This window comes from Poecilia latipinna, unplaced genomic scaffold, assembly GCF_001443285.1.
Source record: "Poecilia latipinna isolate Pla-1442-1.1 unplaced genomic scaffold, P_latipinna-1.0 Scaffold1016, whole genome shotgun sequence".
Taxonomy (NCBI): domain Eukaryota; kingdom Metazoa; phylum Chordata; class Actinopteri; order Cyprinodontiformes; family Poeciliidae; genus Poecilia; species Poecilia latipinna.
In genome coordinates this window covers 87,696-102,912 of record NW_015113632.1, presented here as the reverse complement: position 1 = coordinate 102,912, position 15,217 = coordinate 87,696, and the positions used below count along the sequence as shown (strand labels likewise).

The 15,217-nt window shown below is 39.6% G+C and overlaps 2 protein-coding genes across 3 annotated transcripts; one reads left to right on the top strand and one right to left on the bottom strand.

Moving 5' to 3' along the window:
- The first annotated feature begins 1,129 nt into the window (after positions 1–1,129).
- Positions 1,130–9,056, top strand: LOC106958791 (F-box only protein 15-like). Of its 2 annotated transcripts, none has more exons than XM_015050876.1 (10): positions 1,130–1,535; positions 1,616–1,687; positions 2,403–2,507; positions 2,596–2,814; positions 3,098–3,298; positions 4,531–4,651; positions 4,727–4,809; positions 5,650–5,795; positions 6,730–6,849; positions 7,980–8,067. In XM_015050876.1, exons 1-9 carry the CDS (start codon positions 1,222–1,224, stop codon positions 6,825–6,827), a joined length of 1,359 nt encoding a protein of 452 aa, XP_014906362.1. In that variant the 5' UTR covers positions 1,130–1,221; the 3' UTR covers positions 6,828–6,849; positions 7,980–8,067. The 2 variants fall into 2 exon arrangements, with proteins under 2 accessions (XP_014906362.1, XP_014906361.1); XM_015050875.1 differs by having other exon boundaries at positions 1,141–1,535; positions 6,725–6,849; positions 7,980–9,056.
- A 1,502-nt stretch (positions 9,057–10,558) lies between these two features.
- LOC106958792 (E3 ubiquitin-protein ligase TRIM68-like) lies at positions 10,559–13,728 on the bottom strand. The gene is made up of 3 exons (XM_015050877.1): positions 13,641–13,728; positions 12,744–13,041; positions 10,559–11,823 (listed from the first exon to the last, which is right to left on the bottom strand). Exons 2-3 carry the CDS (start codon positions 13,039–13,041, stop codon positions 10,607–10,609), a joined length of 1,515 nt encoding a protein of 504 aa, XP_014906363.1. The 5' UTR covers positions 13,641–13,728; the 3' UTR covers positions 10,559–10,606.
- Between the last annotated feature and the right edge of the window lie 1,489 nt (positions 13,729–15,217).

Sequence of the window (15,217 nt, the reverse complement as noted above, 5' to 3'; positions counted from 1 at the left end):
AACACACACACACGCACACACACACACAGGCAAACACACACACACGCACACACACACACAGACATACACACACACGCACACACCCTTAGACACACACACATACACACACACACACACACACACATTGTTCTTCATATAAGAAGTCAATATAAGCTCTGTTAGCTCTGATTTGTTCTAATTTCCACCTTATAATTTGGTAGAATCGGTTTGATTTGGGATCTAAGTCACTATATTTGTTTCATTTCCAGCTGCTGTGGTTCTCTTTCTCACTTTACTGAGTCAACCTGTTCCCCTCCTGTCCTGTGGTGGCGCTGCACCAAAAACAACACAAAACATCTAAAGACAATGAGCACAAATTCATTCTTCACCAAATGGAAACAAAGATTGAGTAGAGTCAGATTTTAGCGGCTGGAGGATTTCTCTTTCATCTTTTACTAAAGACCACAAGTCGTTTCTCTTGCTAGCACTAAGCTAGTGGGTTTGTTTTGGTTGCATTTCCCAGAATGCCCTGCGCTATAGTCTGCTTCCTGCTCTGGTCCGCTTAGTGTTCACATGCATTTGAACCGCACCAGAGTTCGGTTCTCGGTTCAACTGAACTGAGAACTAAGTTTGTCCAGTTACGCATTCTCACCTCCCCTAATGAACTGGAGTTCAATTAAAGTGGACTAAACATGGCTGGTGTGAATCCATCCAATTATTCCCTCTGGTATTGGTTGCTATACAGCCCGAAAGACATATTCCCTTACTTTATTTTAAATTTTTTTTTTACGTTTGCACAGATGTAACCATGGCAACAAGGCATTGTTTTTACAATAGAGAGCTTAGCATTTGAGATTAGCATCTCAAAAGCTCAAATAATACCTGAACTTTGACCCCAAATGCTGCCCAAGTTTCTAAGAGATGTAAAGAGGAGCGCAATAGCACAGGAGCTGGATTAGCAACAATCTTCAGTCAGAGGCCTCCTCAGATGCATTGCAAGACTGACTGCTACTGGAGACCCTTCCTACCATGTCTCATTGATAGAATTACAATAATGTTTAATTTCCTTTAGGGATAACTAAAGTATTTTTGAATTTTAATTTTAGTTAATTTTAAGGCATGAATGTATTGAAATACTATCAGTGCCACACTTTATATTAAAATATCTTAAATAATCCCAAAAACGGTTTATATTTGGACCAAAATGCAGATCTTAAACTCCAAAAGATTTTATGACGTTACATGTCCGGGTGTGATTTAGAAACATCTCTGCTGCCATCTAGCGGATGGTTCGGTTACTCCCTGCAAACAGGCAGCCTCTGGAGCTCCGCGGTGATGGCGGCGGGACGAGGCGAGTTTTTTCAAAGCCTTTTGGAGGGTTTGCAACGGCAGCCTGCCCAACGGGTTCCGGAGACGGGACAACCGATCCGCGGCAGAGGCAAGCCGCGACCCGGGGGAAGGTTTCCCGGTCAGGGGAGAGGATTTTCGGGCCAAAGGAGGAAGGAGCGACAGAGGAAAGTTGCAACTCGAAGCTCGGGTGGCGAGACTGAAGCTAGGTGTTGTTTCTTTATGGTTCCTTAAATGTCTTTATTTATACTAATTTTGACAGATTTATTTTATTTGCGTTGTTTTTCAGTCCCCGTGCAGGGCCGACAAAAGAAGGCTCCCATAGAAAATCATCTCCATGCAAGCTAAACCTACTGGAAAGGTGAGACCACAATATCCGCTGTAGTTAAGCAAACTTCTCTCTGATTGGTCCTAATGTTGAGAACGAGCCCTGCCATTGGTTGGTTTGTGAAGTGAAGCCTGCTCTGATTTGCTGAGTTATTATTGGAGTCCAAGTACCGATGAAGCTTTTGGCGACTCTAATTAGCCTAAACAAGTTAAGAAAACCTCATTAAACTCCAAATTAAAAGGAAAAAACATTATCAGCAGGCTTTTCCTCCTGACAGTTCTTATTGTGTATGTTATCCATAGAATAATATGGCACTTCAGTGTTTAGTACATGAGATTTGTAAGGATATAATAAAAAATACAGGAGGGTTAGAACTAACTAAAAAAAATAATACTGTACTCACCTTAATCATTCTGAAATTAAAATCTGCATTTTGAGACTGAAATCAGAAGAAAAAAGTCAGAATTTTGAGATTAAAGTCAGAATCCTGAGATGAAAATCAAAACTCTTAGATAAGGCAGAATTTTCAGATTTAAATAAGTCATTTTTGTTTCAGTGGCCCTAATCCTCTTCTGTAGAAATGGCTAATGGTTGCTAATGCGGGATGGTGATGTAGCACATGAAGGCTAGTAGCTTCCAACAAAAATGTAAAGTTAAAAGAATAGATCAAGTGATTAAAACATTTTACACAGAGCATGGAGTTGGCCCTAAACTTATATTTCTGAGAAAAAGTTGCCATTTTCTCCAGTCTTCCCTCAGAGATCCTGGTGAAGATCCTGTCCTACCTGGACCCGTCCTCATTGTTCTGCCTCAGCCACGTGAGCAGACTCCTCCATCAGCTCTCCAATGACGAGTGAGTCCAAGCAGCTCTTCAGCCACTGCAGGTTCATGACCAAACGGAGTCTGGAAGTCCCTCTCCCTCTGGATTTTTATCACTGCAGCGTCTTGTGGCAGAGGATTTACACGTCAGAGTTCGGCAGCCGGAACTGGAGGCTGAAGACATCGGAGAAGTGGATGGAGGCGGAGGATTGTTGGACGAGCCGCTGGAAGAGGCTGTACTTTAAATCGATGGCTGGGCAGGAGATGAACAAGTGGAGGAAACCCCTGAAAGACGTCAGTCCGTACACCGGCCTGCCGCGGCAGACGGAGTGGGCCCTCAGGTCAGAGAGGGTGGTTGGGAAAAGTCAGGACTTCTTAGGATTTAGGTTGAACATATTTATGCCACACTTTTCAGATATTGTAAAAGTAAACAGCCAGGTGTAATTTTTCTTGCACTGCTTTGTTCTGGTTTGTCTTATATGACACAATGCAATGTATCTTGCAGAGTCAGCATTGTGAGTTTAGACAAACATGTTTATGATTTCCATGTTTGCTGAGAAGAACTAAATGAGAAAAGTTGTTTCCGTTTAAATGTTGTATTTATTCCAGCTGTGTGTCCCTCAGGAGCCTGAATGTGAGCTGGGAGCTGACGCTGTGTGAGCGTTTGGGTCAGGAGCACACGCTGGAGCAGAGCCAGGCACACTTCTTTGAGTCGTCTGTGATTGTTCACTGGAGCGATGGAATCCACATGAAGTTTCATCACATCAGCACCATTCAGCTGCACGGCGTCAGGAAGGATCCTCGGAGCAGCATCCAAACCAGGAAGTAAGACCCAGTGCTCTCCTGCTGTGGGAGCAGGAGAGCACTGGGATGGGAGAGATGGGAGAGATGGGAGTGTCCCGTCGGCTCCCAAAACGACCAAAGAGGATAAAAACCTTGTCAAAGCTCACACTGGGTCAGCTAAAAAGCTAGCCTGTCTCCACTGGGCCGTCCTGAGGTCTGAGGGAGGATTAAAACCAGAATGGCTGCCAGCAGTCATTTTGACTGCAGCATTCAAACTTCACTTAATTCACCTTTCAAGGTTACAACAAAGATAATGTTTAATTTAACCAGCTTAAAGTGTTTTTAAACACAAAATAATCATCATCAAACTATTACAACAAACATAGAAGAGCAAATTTTGTCAATTTATCTGAGAAATCTAATAAATATGTATCACAATAAATCAATAATTTATTGTGATACTTACTGTGTCACATAAGCAAATTTAAAACACCAATTTCTATATTGCATAAAAATATATGAGATAAATGATGAGCATAACACAAAGTAACAGGAACCATGAAAGCAAGAAAATATTATTCTACCTATTTACTTGCAGCTTTGACACGTTTTAGTCCTTATTTTATTTGGTCAAAGTGAAATAAGGCGTCTGCTGCAGCTTTCAGGGGTTTTCATTTTTATTGCCGTCTCTGCAAATTTTACTGGACGATAAATTTTCCCAGAAGTTTCTGCGGTAAATGATAATATTGTTGTTTTGAGATTTTCAATTAATATAACGGTAATGGCATAATAACTTTAAATTCTAATGTAATTTAAGGCTGGAACAAAACAATAGAAACAAATAAAATGAATTATGAACTCGCTGTAAAAAATGTCCTTCAAAAAAAAAGCAGATCAAATCATCAGACTAAAGAGAAAAGAGACATATGATGACTTATACAAATGGAAATTATTGAGTTTGTTTTAATTTATCGTATGATTAATTAATCTATTGATTATTCCTGCAAGTTCCAGTTTATTCAACCCAACAGCAGACATCTTTAATGAAAATTCACACAGTTTTAGGAAAAGTCAGGAACCAGCTTTAACTATTCCACCAAATATAACTACAAACATAAACACACAAATTGCCGTGGCAGTCAAAATGACCGTTCTAGTATTAAAGTGGATTTTTGGTCTATATTTGTTCAGTCGGTACCATTTGTACGTACAGGACTTTTTCCTCAAAGTCTCATGTTTGAAAAGCCGAACTTTTCCTCCTCTTCCTCCTCCAGACCCAATTGGCGCTCCCTGATCTTAAAGCTGGACGCAGGAAGTCCATCTCTTGTCATCGGCAAAGACAGACTGATCAAGGTGTTGCTTCTGCAGCCGGGGGTCATCGTTGGAGTCTGGAGGGTAAACGGGGAACGGATGGGCCCCATCAGGGCTGAGCCTGGATGCTTCAGGTTCTTAACGTCTGAATGTTTGTAGGGAAAGAACCAGGTGGCCTTCATCATGATCAGCCTTCACTTCCACAAGCTGGTGGAGAAAAGTCTGCTGGGCTCTCCAGCCTGGTGCGTCAATCTGCTTTATCAACTGAGACATGATTTTGATCAGAATGAAGTAAGAGCTCCATCTGCTGGACGCAGCGCGTCACTGCTGCCGATTTCTTTCAATCAGCCGCTGATTGGTGCGAATTAGTCTTTATTTCTGCACAGCTGAAAAAAACCTGAAATTTAATAATTTTAATTTTAGGCACTAAAATATAAATGTCTTAAATTTCTTCATAATCATTTGTTTCTTCTTATAGCATTGATTTATTGAAACTGCACCAATTAATCACCCAGAGATGCAATCGACTGATTTGTCCTCTATCAGCTCTTATTTTCAAAACATGAAAAGATATTAAAATGAAGACCTTCCAGCATGTGCAGCCTATAAATACGTCAAACAACAGCAGCTCTTTTGATGCCATTTTTACATGTTAATTAAATGTGATGAAGCTTTGGGACAAAGCGATCTGTATACATTTATAGTTTTATTTCCTGTAATGTTTAAAACTTCTCTTTGTTTAAAAACCTGCAGAAATGTTTTTCTTTTATTTGTTGTTTTCCTTAGAAAACAACAAATTTTCTAAGGAAAATTTTTTTCCTTAGATATTTTCCTTAGATATTTAAATACAAAACTAGATATTTGTATTTGTTTATTCAGATATTTAGGACATTTTGGTGTGAAAACAGAGACTTTAGCTGATTCTATCAATGAACTTTTATAACGAGAACTAAACGTTAAAGTTTGGTAACTTTGGTCTTAAGTCTAAAGGGACAATCTCAACTACATCATATTTAGAATTTTTTAGTAAGTAAAAGGTATTGTATTAAAAATCAGAGCGCTCTTTTTGTCCCTTCTTGCAGCCCGTACTCTGAGCCTGTGGAGCTTCCTCCTGTGGACGACGCGGACCCCGACCTCGGTCTCCACGGCTACAGTTTGCACTTCGTTCTGCACAACACCGGCACCGAGATCATGTCGGGACACTTCCAGCAGCTGTTCTGCCACAAAGGTGATCAAAATGCAAAACCTGAAAGATTTTTATGATTTTCCGTTCCATAGTTTATTAACCGAAATGTCAACAAAATCCAGGATGAATATTTTAGATCAGGAAAGTACAAACGTTTTGCCAATTTGGTCAAAATTGTAGACTCTGAAATGGTCACAGGCTGAAAAAACAACCTAAAATCAAGCAAATAAAGTAGCCATATATTTATTGTACATCAAAAACTTGAAAGCAGTTTTTACGACGATGTATCAGGTCCATTGTAGAAAGAAAAAATAATTACGTTTCTACAAAAAACTCAGAAATTTTGTGATTAATCTCTGAAAAAACTGAATTTACAAATTTTGTGAAATTTTTGATATTAATCTAAAAATTAGACTTTTCTTTCCTAGCAAATTTCTGAGATTTCCTACAAAAATGTGTTACTGCTACTTTAATTTAGCATGTTTTCAGTTTCTTTTGGGCCCGATCGAATACATTTATTTTCAGTAACAGTGTAAGGATTTGGGTTGCTTTCTCTCACAACATTATCAATATTTAGCCTAGTTTAAGACAGAATGAAACTGGTCTGGGTGCAGCGAAGTCGCCTTTTCAGAAAAAGTCTCTTGATTTTACCTTTTAATAAAACTTAGTTATAGAAAGACAAATACTTTGTGTTGCACGTTACATTTTCCTGTGTAAAAAAATCATGTTGCTAACAATTTTTGGCCTGATTACTAATTAAAAGTCTCCATCTGGATCTACTGGTCACATTTGTATAATTTTTTAATTGCAGTTGGGGGCCGCATAAAATCAGTCCAAGGGCCACAAATGGACCCCGCTCCTCACTTTTGACACCCTGTCTTAGATGTTTGGTAAATGTTTGTAGGTTTAAAAACGTCCTAAATGATGTTTTCTTCATCCTGCTTGTCTTGGTTCTGGTTGGCGGAGGTCAGCTCAGATTCAGCGCGGCCTGGTGGAGCTCAAGGTCATCCAGAGGTCAGACCTTTCTCAGCACAGATCGCTATCTGGCAGCATCAGACTTCCCTGGAGACATGAGGACATGAAAGGAGCAGTGGAGGTAAAAACAAAACTGTTTTTTAAGCAGGTACTCTGCCACCACAGGGTGGCAGTAACGTGCCATTTTTCAAACTTTTTGGGTTTTATTTAATTTAAAATTAAAATACAATTTTAAGTCATTTAGCATGATTTCTGTCACAACTCTGTGTTGCTACAAATATCTGCTTATTGGTAGAAGTATTCACATCTCGACCTTCATTACAGTCTCAGTTTGTTACGATGTTTCCCTCCTTTGCAGCTCTGGCAGCTTAAACATTCTAGGAAGGTTTAGGAGTGTTTATGGTCAAGAAGTTCATTTGTGAGGTCAGACACTGATGTTGGACGAGTAGGTATCGCTCAGTCTCAACCCCCTGTGAGGTCACTTCCTCATCATCCATGTCGTTATAAAACCTGATTAGAGTCAATTTCCACCAACATCCTTCAAATCTAACCAGAACGGTGTTGATGGTTTCTGCAAACTTTTAACTCAGGAATTTGTCTTGATTTGTGAAGCATTAACAGTTCCTGGATTTTATGAGCCTGTGAGTGTTAGTGAATATTTTTGACACTGTTGCAGAACTTTTGTTTTTGAACGATATTAATATCATGCCGAGGCACGCAGACCTCGATCTGCTGGTGACAAGGCAGTGAACAGCGCTGCGCCCCACGCCGACTAACTGCATCTTAATACCTACAATAAAATTATTTATGTTGGGCTGTCGACTGGCTGAAAGAAAATATTTGCTTAAGTCAAAGCAACTCAGGTCTATTTTCCTTTTTTATGCATTTAAATTATAAATAGCCCTAAAACTTTATTAGTGCACCAACACTTGTAGTAAAGAAACAATAATGTGTTTTCCATCGTTGGTACTCTCATAATCTGTGAATAAGTCAAAATGCCTCCAGTAGTCGTAGTTTATGGTCTTATTGTGTCCAGTCACATTAAGAGGAACAAAGACTATGAGTTAAAAGACTAATATTTTCATTTCAGGTTGTGTTTATTAAGATGTTGTGTTATTGTGGGGCCAATTTCAGGTCTAGTGAGTGAGTGGGGTAAGTAGCTCTGAAGACGTTTGAGAAACGCTGCTGCAGTGGAAGCTTCTGTTTGAAGAGTCCAGTTCTGATGATGCGTCTCTGCTGCGTTTTGCGTAGAACTGCTGCATCATGAGCCTGACTCTGCTGGATGAGTTCCAGAAACCGTTCTGGTGCGTCAGCACGCCCATCCACATCACCATGGCCAAGAAGGCCTGGTGCTGCGACTACAGCGGCCACGACTTCCAGATGCTGTACAGGACAGCGGACGGCGAGGTGAAGATGCTGCTGGTGTGGCTGGAGGAGCAGAAGCAGTTCTTCCTCACCGGCCTCACCGTCTGCATTCCCGTTGCCAAAGTCAACAAGCGATTCAGCAGGGAGTACTGAAACTGGACATCGGGGCGTTTCACGCAGAGTTGTTGGTTTCCATCTGCAGGTTTAGTTTCTGTTATTATTGCTAGCAAAGATGGACTTGTTTAAAAGCTCGCTTCTGAATTTGATGTGGATTTTTCCAAAGGTTTAAGATTAATTGATTTTTAGTTTAGAGAAAAACATATTTTTTTACTTTTTGATGCCAAAGAGATCCAACATGAAGGTTCCTGTTGGAAATGTGCGTGATTAATTTGTATTAACTATTAAATATTAATTTAAATAAACTGTTCAAGTCACCTAAAACACACTTGGTGAAAAGTTTTTATTACGATGGTCAGAAAATCCTGCGTTCATTTTTCTGAACGTTTTTCATAAAATCCTAAGATGGAAATGGCATGTTGCAAACATTTAGAAAGTAAAGTGTTTACAACATTGTGGCAGAAAGTGAAAGTCGTTGAGGAAACGCTGGTATGAGTGGTTCTTCAGTCATTCACTGACTGATTTCTGGGATCGATTATTTCTGCTTTAATTCATCCAGAATGCTCCAAACCTCAAGAAACAGGTTTATGTTCAAAAACATCAGGAAAGGAAAGTGGTAAGCTGTACTAAATTAATTCATGTGTCTTTGATTTTTGCAGTAATGGTTTTCTCATCAGCAGTTCCCCAGGATGACCTCTAGGTGTCGCCAAAGGGGTTAGCAAGCCTCCCTTTGAGTTGCTAGAACTGCACACGGTTAATTTATTCTTGATTTATATGAACTTTTGCATGAAAAAAGGTGAAGGCCAGAGCTACTCTCTAACCTACATGGACCTAAAATACAAAAAAAAAATCGCTCATCTATTAGCACTGAAGCAAAGCTTTGCTTCTTAAAAATGGTTTTATTAACATATAGAGACTGGGTTTCATCAAATCTGTCATACTTGCCTGTAAACTTGGAAATAAATTTTTTTTAGAAAAAAAACACAAACAAAGTTCCTGCTTTCTAAAAATTGCATTTTATTTTGATTTATCAAAAAGTCTTGGTCACCATTTCAAACTTTGAGAAATTTAACTGCAGCAGTAGTTGGAGCACCAAATAAGCCAGTGCAATGATTTACTCGTCTGTAAACATGACGTTGAGTCACAAACCGGAGCACATCACAAAGCTACAAACACAGCAACTACAGGAAAACAAAACAAAACTCATGTAAGACCAGGACTGAGAGAAAAACGGAAACGATGTACACAATCTGTGAAATTTAGGACAGTATGAACTGGTGCTCTCTTCAAAATAAAACATACATGGTGCAAGAATACAGATCCATTTCAATACATTAAAACATCATTGAAAAATGTATTTCAGTATAGAGTCATTATATATATATTTTACATTTTCTTTTCTGTAACTTCAGATGAAACCAAAAGTTTTATTGGATAAAAACAAACTAGTAAAAACCGAAACAAGAACTTGAACATATTCATGGGAAGTTGAGTGGAAGAAAAACATGCACAAACAGCAGGGATTACTGCAGCCCTTGTTGGGAAGTAAAGATTCACAAGACATATCCAGGCTACAACAGTCGCATTCCTTGTATCGACCCGCTTCACCGAGCACAGCGTCGTCCTGCCTGGGCCAGAGAGAAAAAGGACCAGACGCTTCCCCAGTGGTTTAACGGCCAAATTTAAGATAAAACCTTGAATTTCATTTTGAAATGAAGGTCCCAGAATCTGTTGGAATCTGGTCGTTTGAGGTCCAGTGTGATGTTTCCGCAGTTAGGGAGGATTTTAAGAGTCTCATTGATGGAGTTGGACACAGTCGTCTACCAGGACATTTTGGATCACTTATTCTTTCTTCTACTGACGTTATTTTTAGAGATGTTGAGTTCATTCTCCAACAGGACATGGAACCCACACCAACCCACTCAGCCAAAGGTACCAGAAGCTGGTCTAATCACCAGGTGGACCTGTGCTTGATTGTCTGACCGATATCAAAGCAACTTGGACTTCAGGGCAAATGCTGTACTGTAACGAGCGTGGACATAGTTTCAACTCGTCCACATTTTTGTATTAAAGTCCATTTCCACCTGTTAGATGTAATGTACTTTTCTGACAAACTGAATTTCGGGAAGTAGGTTAACCAGGGTTGGTGTTAATGTACCCTCAGTCTACCTCAGATCTGAGACTGTTTGGTCATTGTTGATTATCCTGTGTGTCTCTGAGATGGACTGGTGATGTTCCCAGGATTCCTTCCTCCTACCACATGTCGGTGTGCCCCTGGGCAAGGCACTTAGCCTACTTATCTGCGTATCGGTGTATAAATGTGTGAGCATTTGTGAGTGCGAATGGGTGAATGTGACTCTAGTGTAAAGCGCTTTGAGTGGTCAAAATGAAAAGCGCTATACAAGTTCAGTCCATTTACCATTTACCATAATCAGAGGAGCAGAGTTTGTACCTCCAATATTAGTGCAGGGACTAAAGAAAGGCACAAGTCTCTCAGCAAAGCAGCAACCAGTAAAGGAGTAGAGAAGATCAGCAGTATCTACGTTATAAAAGGAGACCAGACCTCCATCATAATCAGCAAATACTCCCACCCTCTCTGGATTTAATCTTCGAGTTAAACGGACTATTGGTTTATCAAATGCCTCGTATTCTTCCCCGTTCCTTAGACAAATTGTCCAGAAACCACTTTCTGGTTGCAGTGTGTGTTCTCCCTTCCTTTCAATCGACTCAGTGACGACTCCTACAGTCCAGTCGGTCTTCCCTTTAACCTGGACCTCGAAGTAGAATCTTTGATGGAAGAAACTTTGTTTTCCTAAAACACTGACATGGTCACTGAATCTCTTTGGGTTGTCTGGAACATCTTTCCTCACATCTACATGATGGACCCGTTTCCCATGGTCAGATAAAACTAGTTCAGGATGTGCTGTATCTGGATCCAGAGTCACCTCAACTGCAAACTCCTTGATGCTCCTCAGTGTTGCTTTGTTTATCTTGTCAACTACAGGAGTGATAATCATCGGCGCAGAGTTTCTACCATTGCAGTTACTACTTGTATTAATATATAACAGGAGTTTCTTTTTGAAGCAGCATTTTTTGTATGAATAGATCAGATCTACTGTATCTACATTATAGAAAGAGACAAGACCCTTGTCATAATCCACAAAGATTCCCACCTTCTGAAGACGGGACTTCAGAGGGAGTATGACTGCAGGCTTTGCCAAAGCTTCATAAACCTTGTCTTTTAACCATATGGTCCAGAAGCCGTTGTCGGTGCTGAGGAAGATTTTCCCTTTCCGGTTGATGGACTCGTAGGCCACCCCAACAGACCAACTAGTCTTCCCTTCAACCTGAACCTCAATGTAGAACTTTCCTGAGGAAAATGTCTCCTTACTAACTACACTGGCACATGTGTCAAATCTCTGGGAGGTCATTGGGAGATCTTTGGTCACATTAGTGTCGTAAACTTGTTTCCCATCACTGGAGAGGACAAGATCGTGATGCGCCGTATCTGGATCCAAGGCTATGTCCACTGCAAACTCACGGAGTTTTTCCAACTCAGCTTCCTTTTCTCCAATACCTTCTGTCACAAAACGTAGATGTCGAGGGTTGAAATCTGAAACAAAAGCAAGACATCCATGTTTAAGTACATTGGGCTATACCTTAAAGTAGCTCTTCCTTTTGGACAAACAAGGCTAGTTTTTACATATCAGAATTAGTGCTGAAATATATTTTATTTAATTTTACCAATGACTCTTAAGACCTTTTGTCATGGAAGTGGGGCTATGCAACAGCTACCCAAAGGACACCCAACTGACCAGGAGAGGACTTTGGGAACTAACGTCGAACAAAATGGCTGAAACCTAAACGACAAAGACTAACCATCATTCTTTACTGAAAATGTTGTAGCGAGACCTCATCGAACAAGATAAAATGCCACAATATTTTTTGTTGAGGTGACTGCTATCTCATGAGCATTAGCCAGTTGCCATTGTTGTGACTTAACCCTCGGTCTTAGTGTGACGCTCAGGAGGATCGCGCCAGATGTCGCGGTCGGACAGTGGGAAAGCTGATCTCAAAACCTCACATAAACCCGGCACATGCTGGGTTAGTGTGACCCTGCCGGACCGCGCAGAGGGTGAAAAGTCAAATTGATGCCCAACTGTTAATAAGATGCCTTAAGTAGCCTTAAATCATCTGTTTGGCAGCACTTTGGGTTTCCACTAGGAATGATAAATGGCAACAAAGTGATAAAGACGAATAATATCTGAGGACTTCAAGTTGTTGAGAGGGTGATGGAGGCAGAAAGCTTTGGTAAAACAACTGATAGTTGGTGTCTAGGGGTTGATTGAGCTACTTCACAATCGCATGCTATCAATAGCACCTAGGAAATGGTAAATGTGCTGAAGACCATGTCTTAAGGTCTGAAGAGATGAATGAAATCATACAAGAGTTAGAGGTGAAAATAAAAAGGCCCTTTTTTTAATACACATGGTTCCACATTCCTACTGTCAGAATTATTTCATTTTCCCTTACCTTGTTCTTCACAGAATCTGTTTAACTGATCCACCAGGTTGTTCTGGCCGATCGCCTGTAAAATATTGATTGCCAGCTGCTTAGCTCCAGGGCCTTTGTATCGGCGTAGCATCAGATCAACCGTATCCCATCTTTCTGCCCCCTCCAGCTCATCTTCTTTGATGCCGTTTTGACCCTTCAAGATGTTGTCCTGTTTCAAAAACCATTTAAATTGTTCAAAGTCATCCTGCTTCAAGTTCTTGAGAGTATTTAGGAGCTCTACAGAAAGATTTTCCATGCTGTCACTTTTGGGGAACATCTGGAAATATGGAGACAGAAAAATATTTAGTTAAAATAAATGTCTTTAAATGAAATCCAACAAATTTACTCCAAACAAGATTGTTCTTACTTCCTGTGCTTCCATGTTATGTACAAGGGCTAAATACACAACTCATAGTTAAATTATCTAATTCTCATCACAGAACACCAAACTTTCAGAAAATGTGGGAAAGTTTCCATTTTGCTTTGTTGATTGAATTCATGTCTCCAAATCATTGCAACTGACTGATATATTTCTTTCACTTTGTTTTACTGCCTGACTTGCCTTCATGGAAATATTAGTTTAAAAACTCTTTATTCTGTAAATGTTTCTGGTCATATAATCATCCCTGCCTTGTTTTAGGTGTTTCCTGTCTCAGCGACAGAACTAATGGCTTTGGATTTAAACAAAAATCTGTTTTTAATCATGTAAAACTGTGTTTTTAAAGAGTCTGGACCATTTCTGTTGTTTTTATGGAGACGTTTATCAAACAAAAAGCAAACCTCGTTCTTTGCTTTGCTAAACATGTTAGTTTCTGTTCTTGTGCCAAGTATTTCTGTATTTTCTGCTGTTAAATCAGGCCTAAAAGTAAAACTCACCCATCGCAGTCCAATCCAGCTGTTTAAATACAGCTAAATGTTTCTGTCTGCTAACAGTACAACGGTTTCAGTCCTGTTTCAGTCTGACTTCCTGTTGACGTTACCGCCTCTTATCAGCTCCTGTCCTTGCAGAGGAGGAGCATGCTCTTCAAACTGAAAGCAGCTTCGGCAAACGTGCAGACAGTGAAACACCCATCATCATATCTGCTCCTGTTGGAGCTTTAAAGGGATCTAATATGCTTTCTTTTTAACAGGTTAGGATCTCTAGCCTGTTGAAGACAATATATCCTTTCTCTAACAGGATATTTCTGTCAAAAAGATGTATTTGTTAAAGGATAGCTCTTTACACTTATGGCATGTTTACCGCTGCCATTTTCATGTTGATCTGAAGGGATCACTGGCGAGTGTAGAACAGTGTCAATACTTTGTTTTTTTTTATTCGAATAACAGTCTAAAAGCAGTTGAAATCAAAAGAAATGACAAAAAAAATGAAAATCTGGAACGGCTCAAACGTCTGTGAAACTGTGAATTCATAAAAGTATAAACACTGTTAACTCACCACAGTACGTTTCTTCATCCGTCCAGAAAGCTGCATAGTTCAGTCTTGTTGAGAACGATTCAGTTTCCGTACTCTTGTTTCTTTCTTGCTTTACAAGTACTTTATTTTTAATCCACAGAACTGAAAAGAAATCAAACTGCCACATTTTCAAAAATGCATTATTGTTTTTACACACACAGAACTCACTTGCAGTTAATTAAGCAGGCCTGCAGGTTTTCGGAGTGCCGCGTGTTAATTATACACATTTAGCCTAAATGTGTATAATTCTGGAATAGCAGCCTGGGACGAAACATCTGTCCAAGAGCTGTAGATTGAATCCATCACATGAACTTTGACCCCTATTGAACTTTATGACTACTCTTTACAATTTCAATCTGACTAACACAAGCAGTTTTATTGAGGATATTACTACATACTGTAGATGTATTTTATCACTTTGATTTTATTTAAACATTTACACTGTGAACCTTATTTAACTTGTTAAATTACAATAATCAGTAAAAAGTTTGTCAAAATGGTAAATAAAAAAAAAATCCACAAAGCAAATCTGCTTCTTGGTAACTAATGCTATGGATGTGTGATGCACCGTAAAGTGGGAGAATTTAATCATCACTTGTTGATAGTCCAGAATAAGAATATAAGCCACCACATAGTATTGCAATTTATTATATATGTGGTTTTTTACAATTAAATTGACCAAAATACCCTGTTAAATAAAAAAAGAAAAAAAAGCAACCAAGGTTTGGACGACGTCTCAGCAGGAGACCGGAAGTGAGGAGCCCCGCCCCTTCCGCTTCAGAGTTTGGCGAAGAAGACGGCGGTCGTCCTTTTTGCTTCCTCCGACGCTGTTCATCGTTACAGGTTAGTGATGTGAAACTGGTGAGGGCTGAAACGTGGTGTAACAAGTTAATTTGGATCTGATTTCGTAATTTCAGATCCACAATTACGATCTGAAAATTACGAGCACATATTTTTGAATGTCTCAAACATTAAAAAATAAAAGAGAAAAGAGTGATTT

Coding starts and splice junctions, on each gene's coding strand:
- LOC106958791 (XM_015050875.1), top strand. CDS start 1,222: ATGTCCGGGTGTGATTTAGAAACATCTCTGCTGCCATCTAGCGGATGG. Junction 1,536..1,615: donor GGTGGCGAGACTGAAGCTAG/GTGTTGTTTCTT, acceptor GTTGTTTTTCAG/TCCCCGTGCAGGGCCGACAA. Junction 6,850..7,979: donor ACATGAAAGGAGCAGTGGAG/GTAAAAACAAAA, acceptor CGTTTTGCGTAG/AACTGCTGCATCATGAGCCT.
- LOC106958792 (XM_015050877.1), bottom strand. CDS start 13,041: ATGTTCCCCAAAAGTGACAGCATGGAAAATCTTTCTGTAGAGCTCCTA. Junction 11,824..12,743: donor CAGATTCTGTGAAGAACAAG/GTAAGGGAAAAT, acceptor CTTTTGTTTCAG/ATTTCAACCCTCGACATCTA.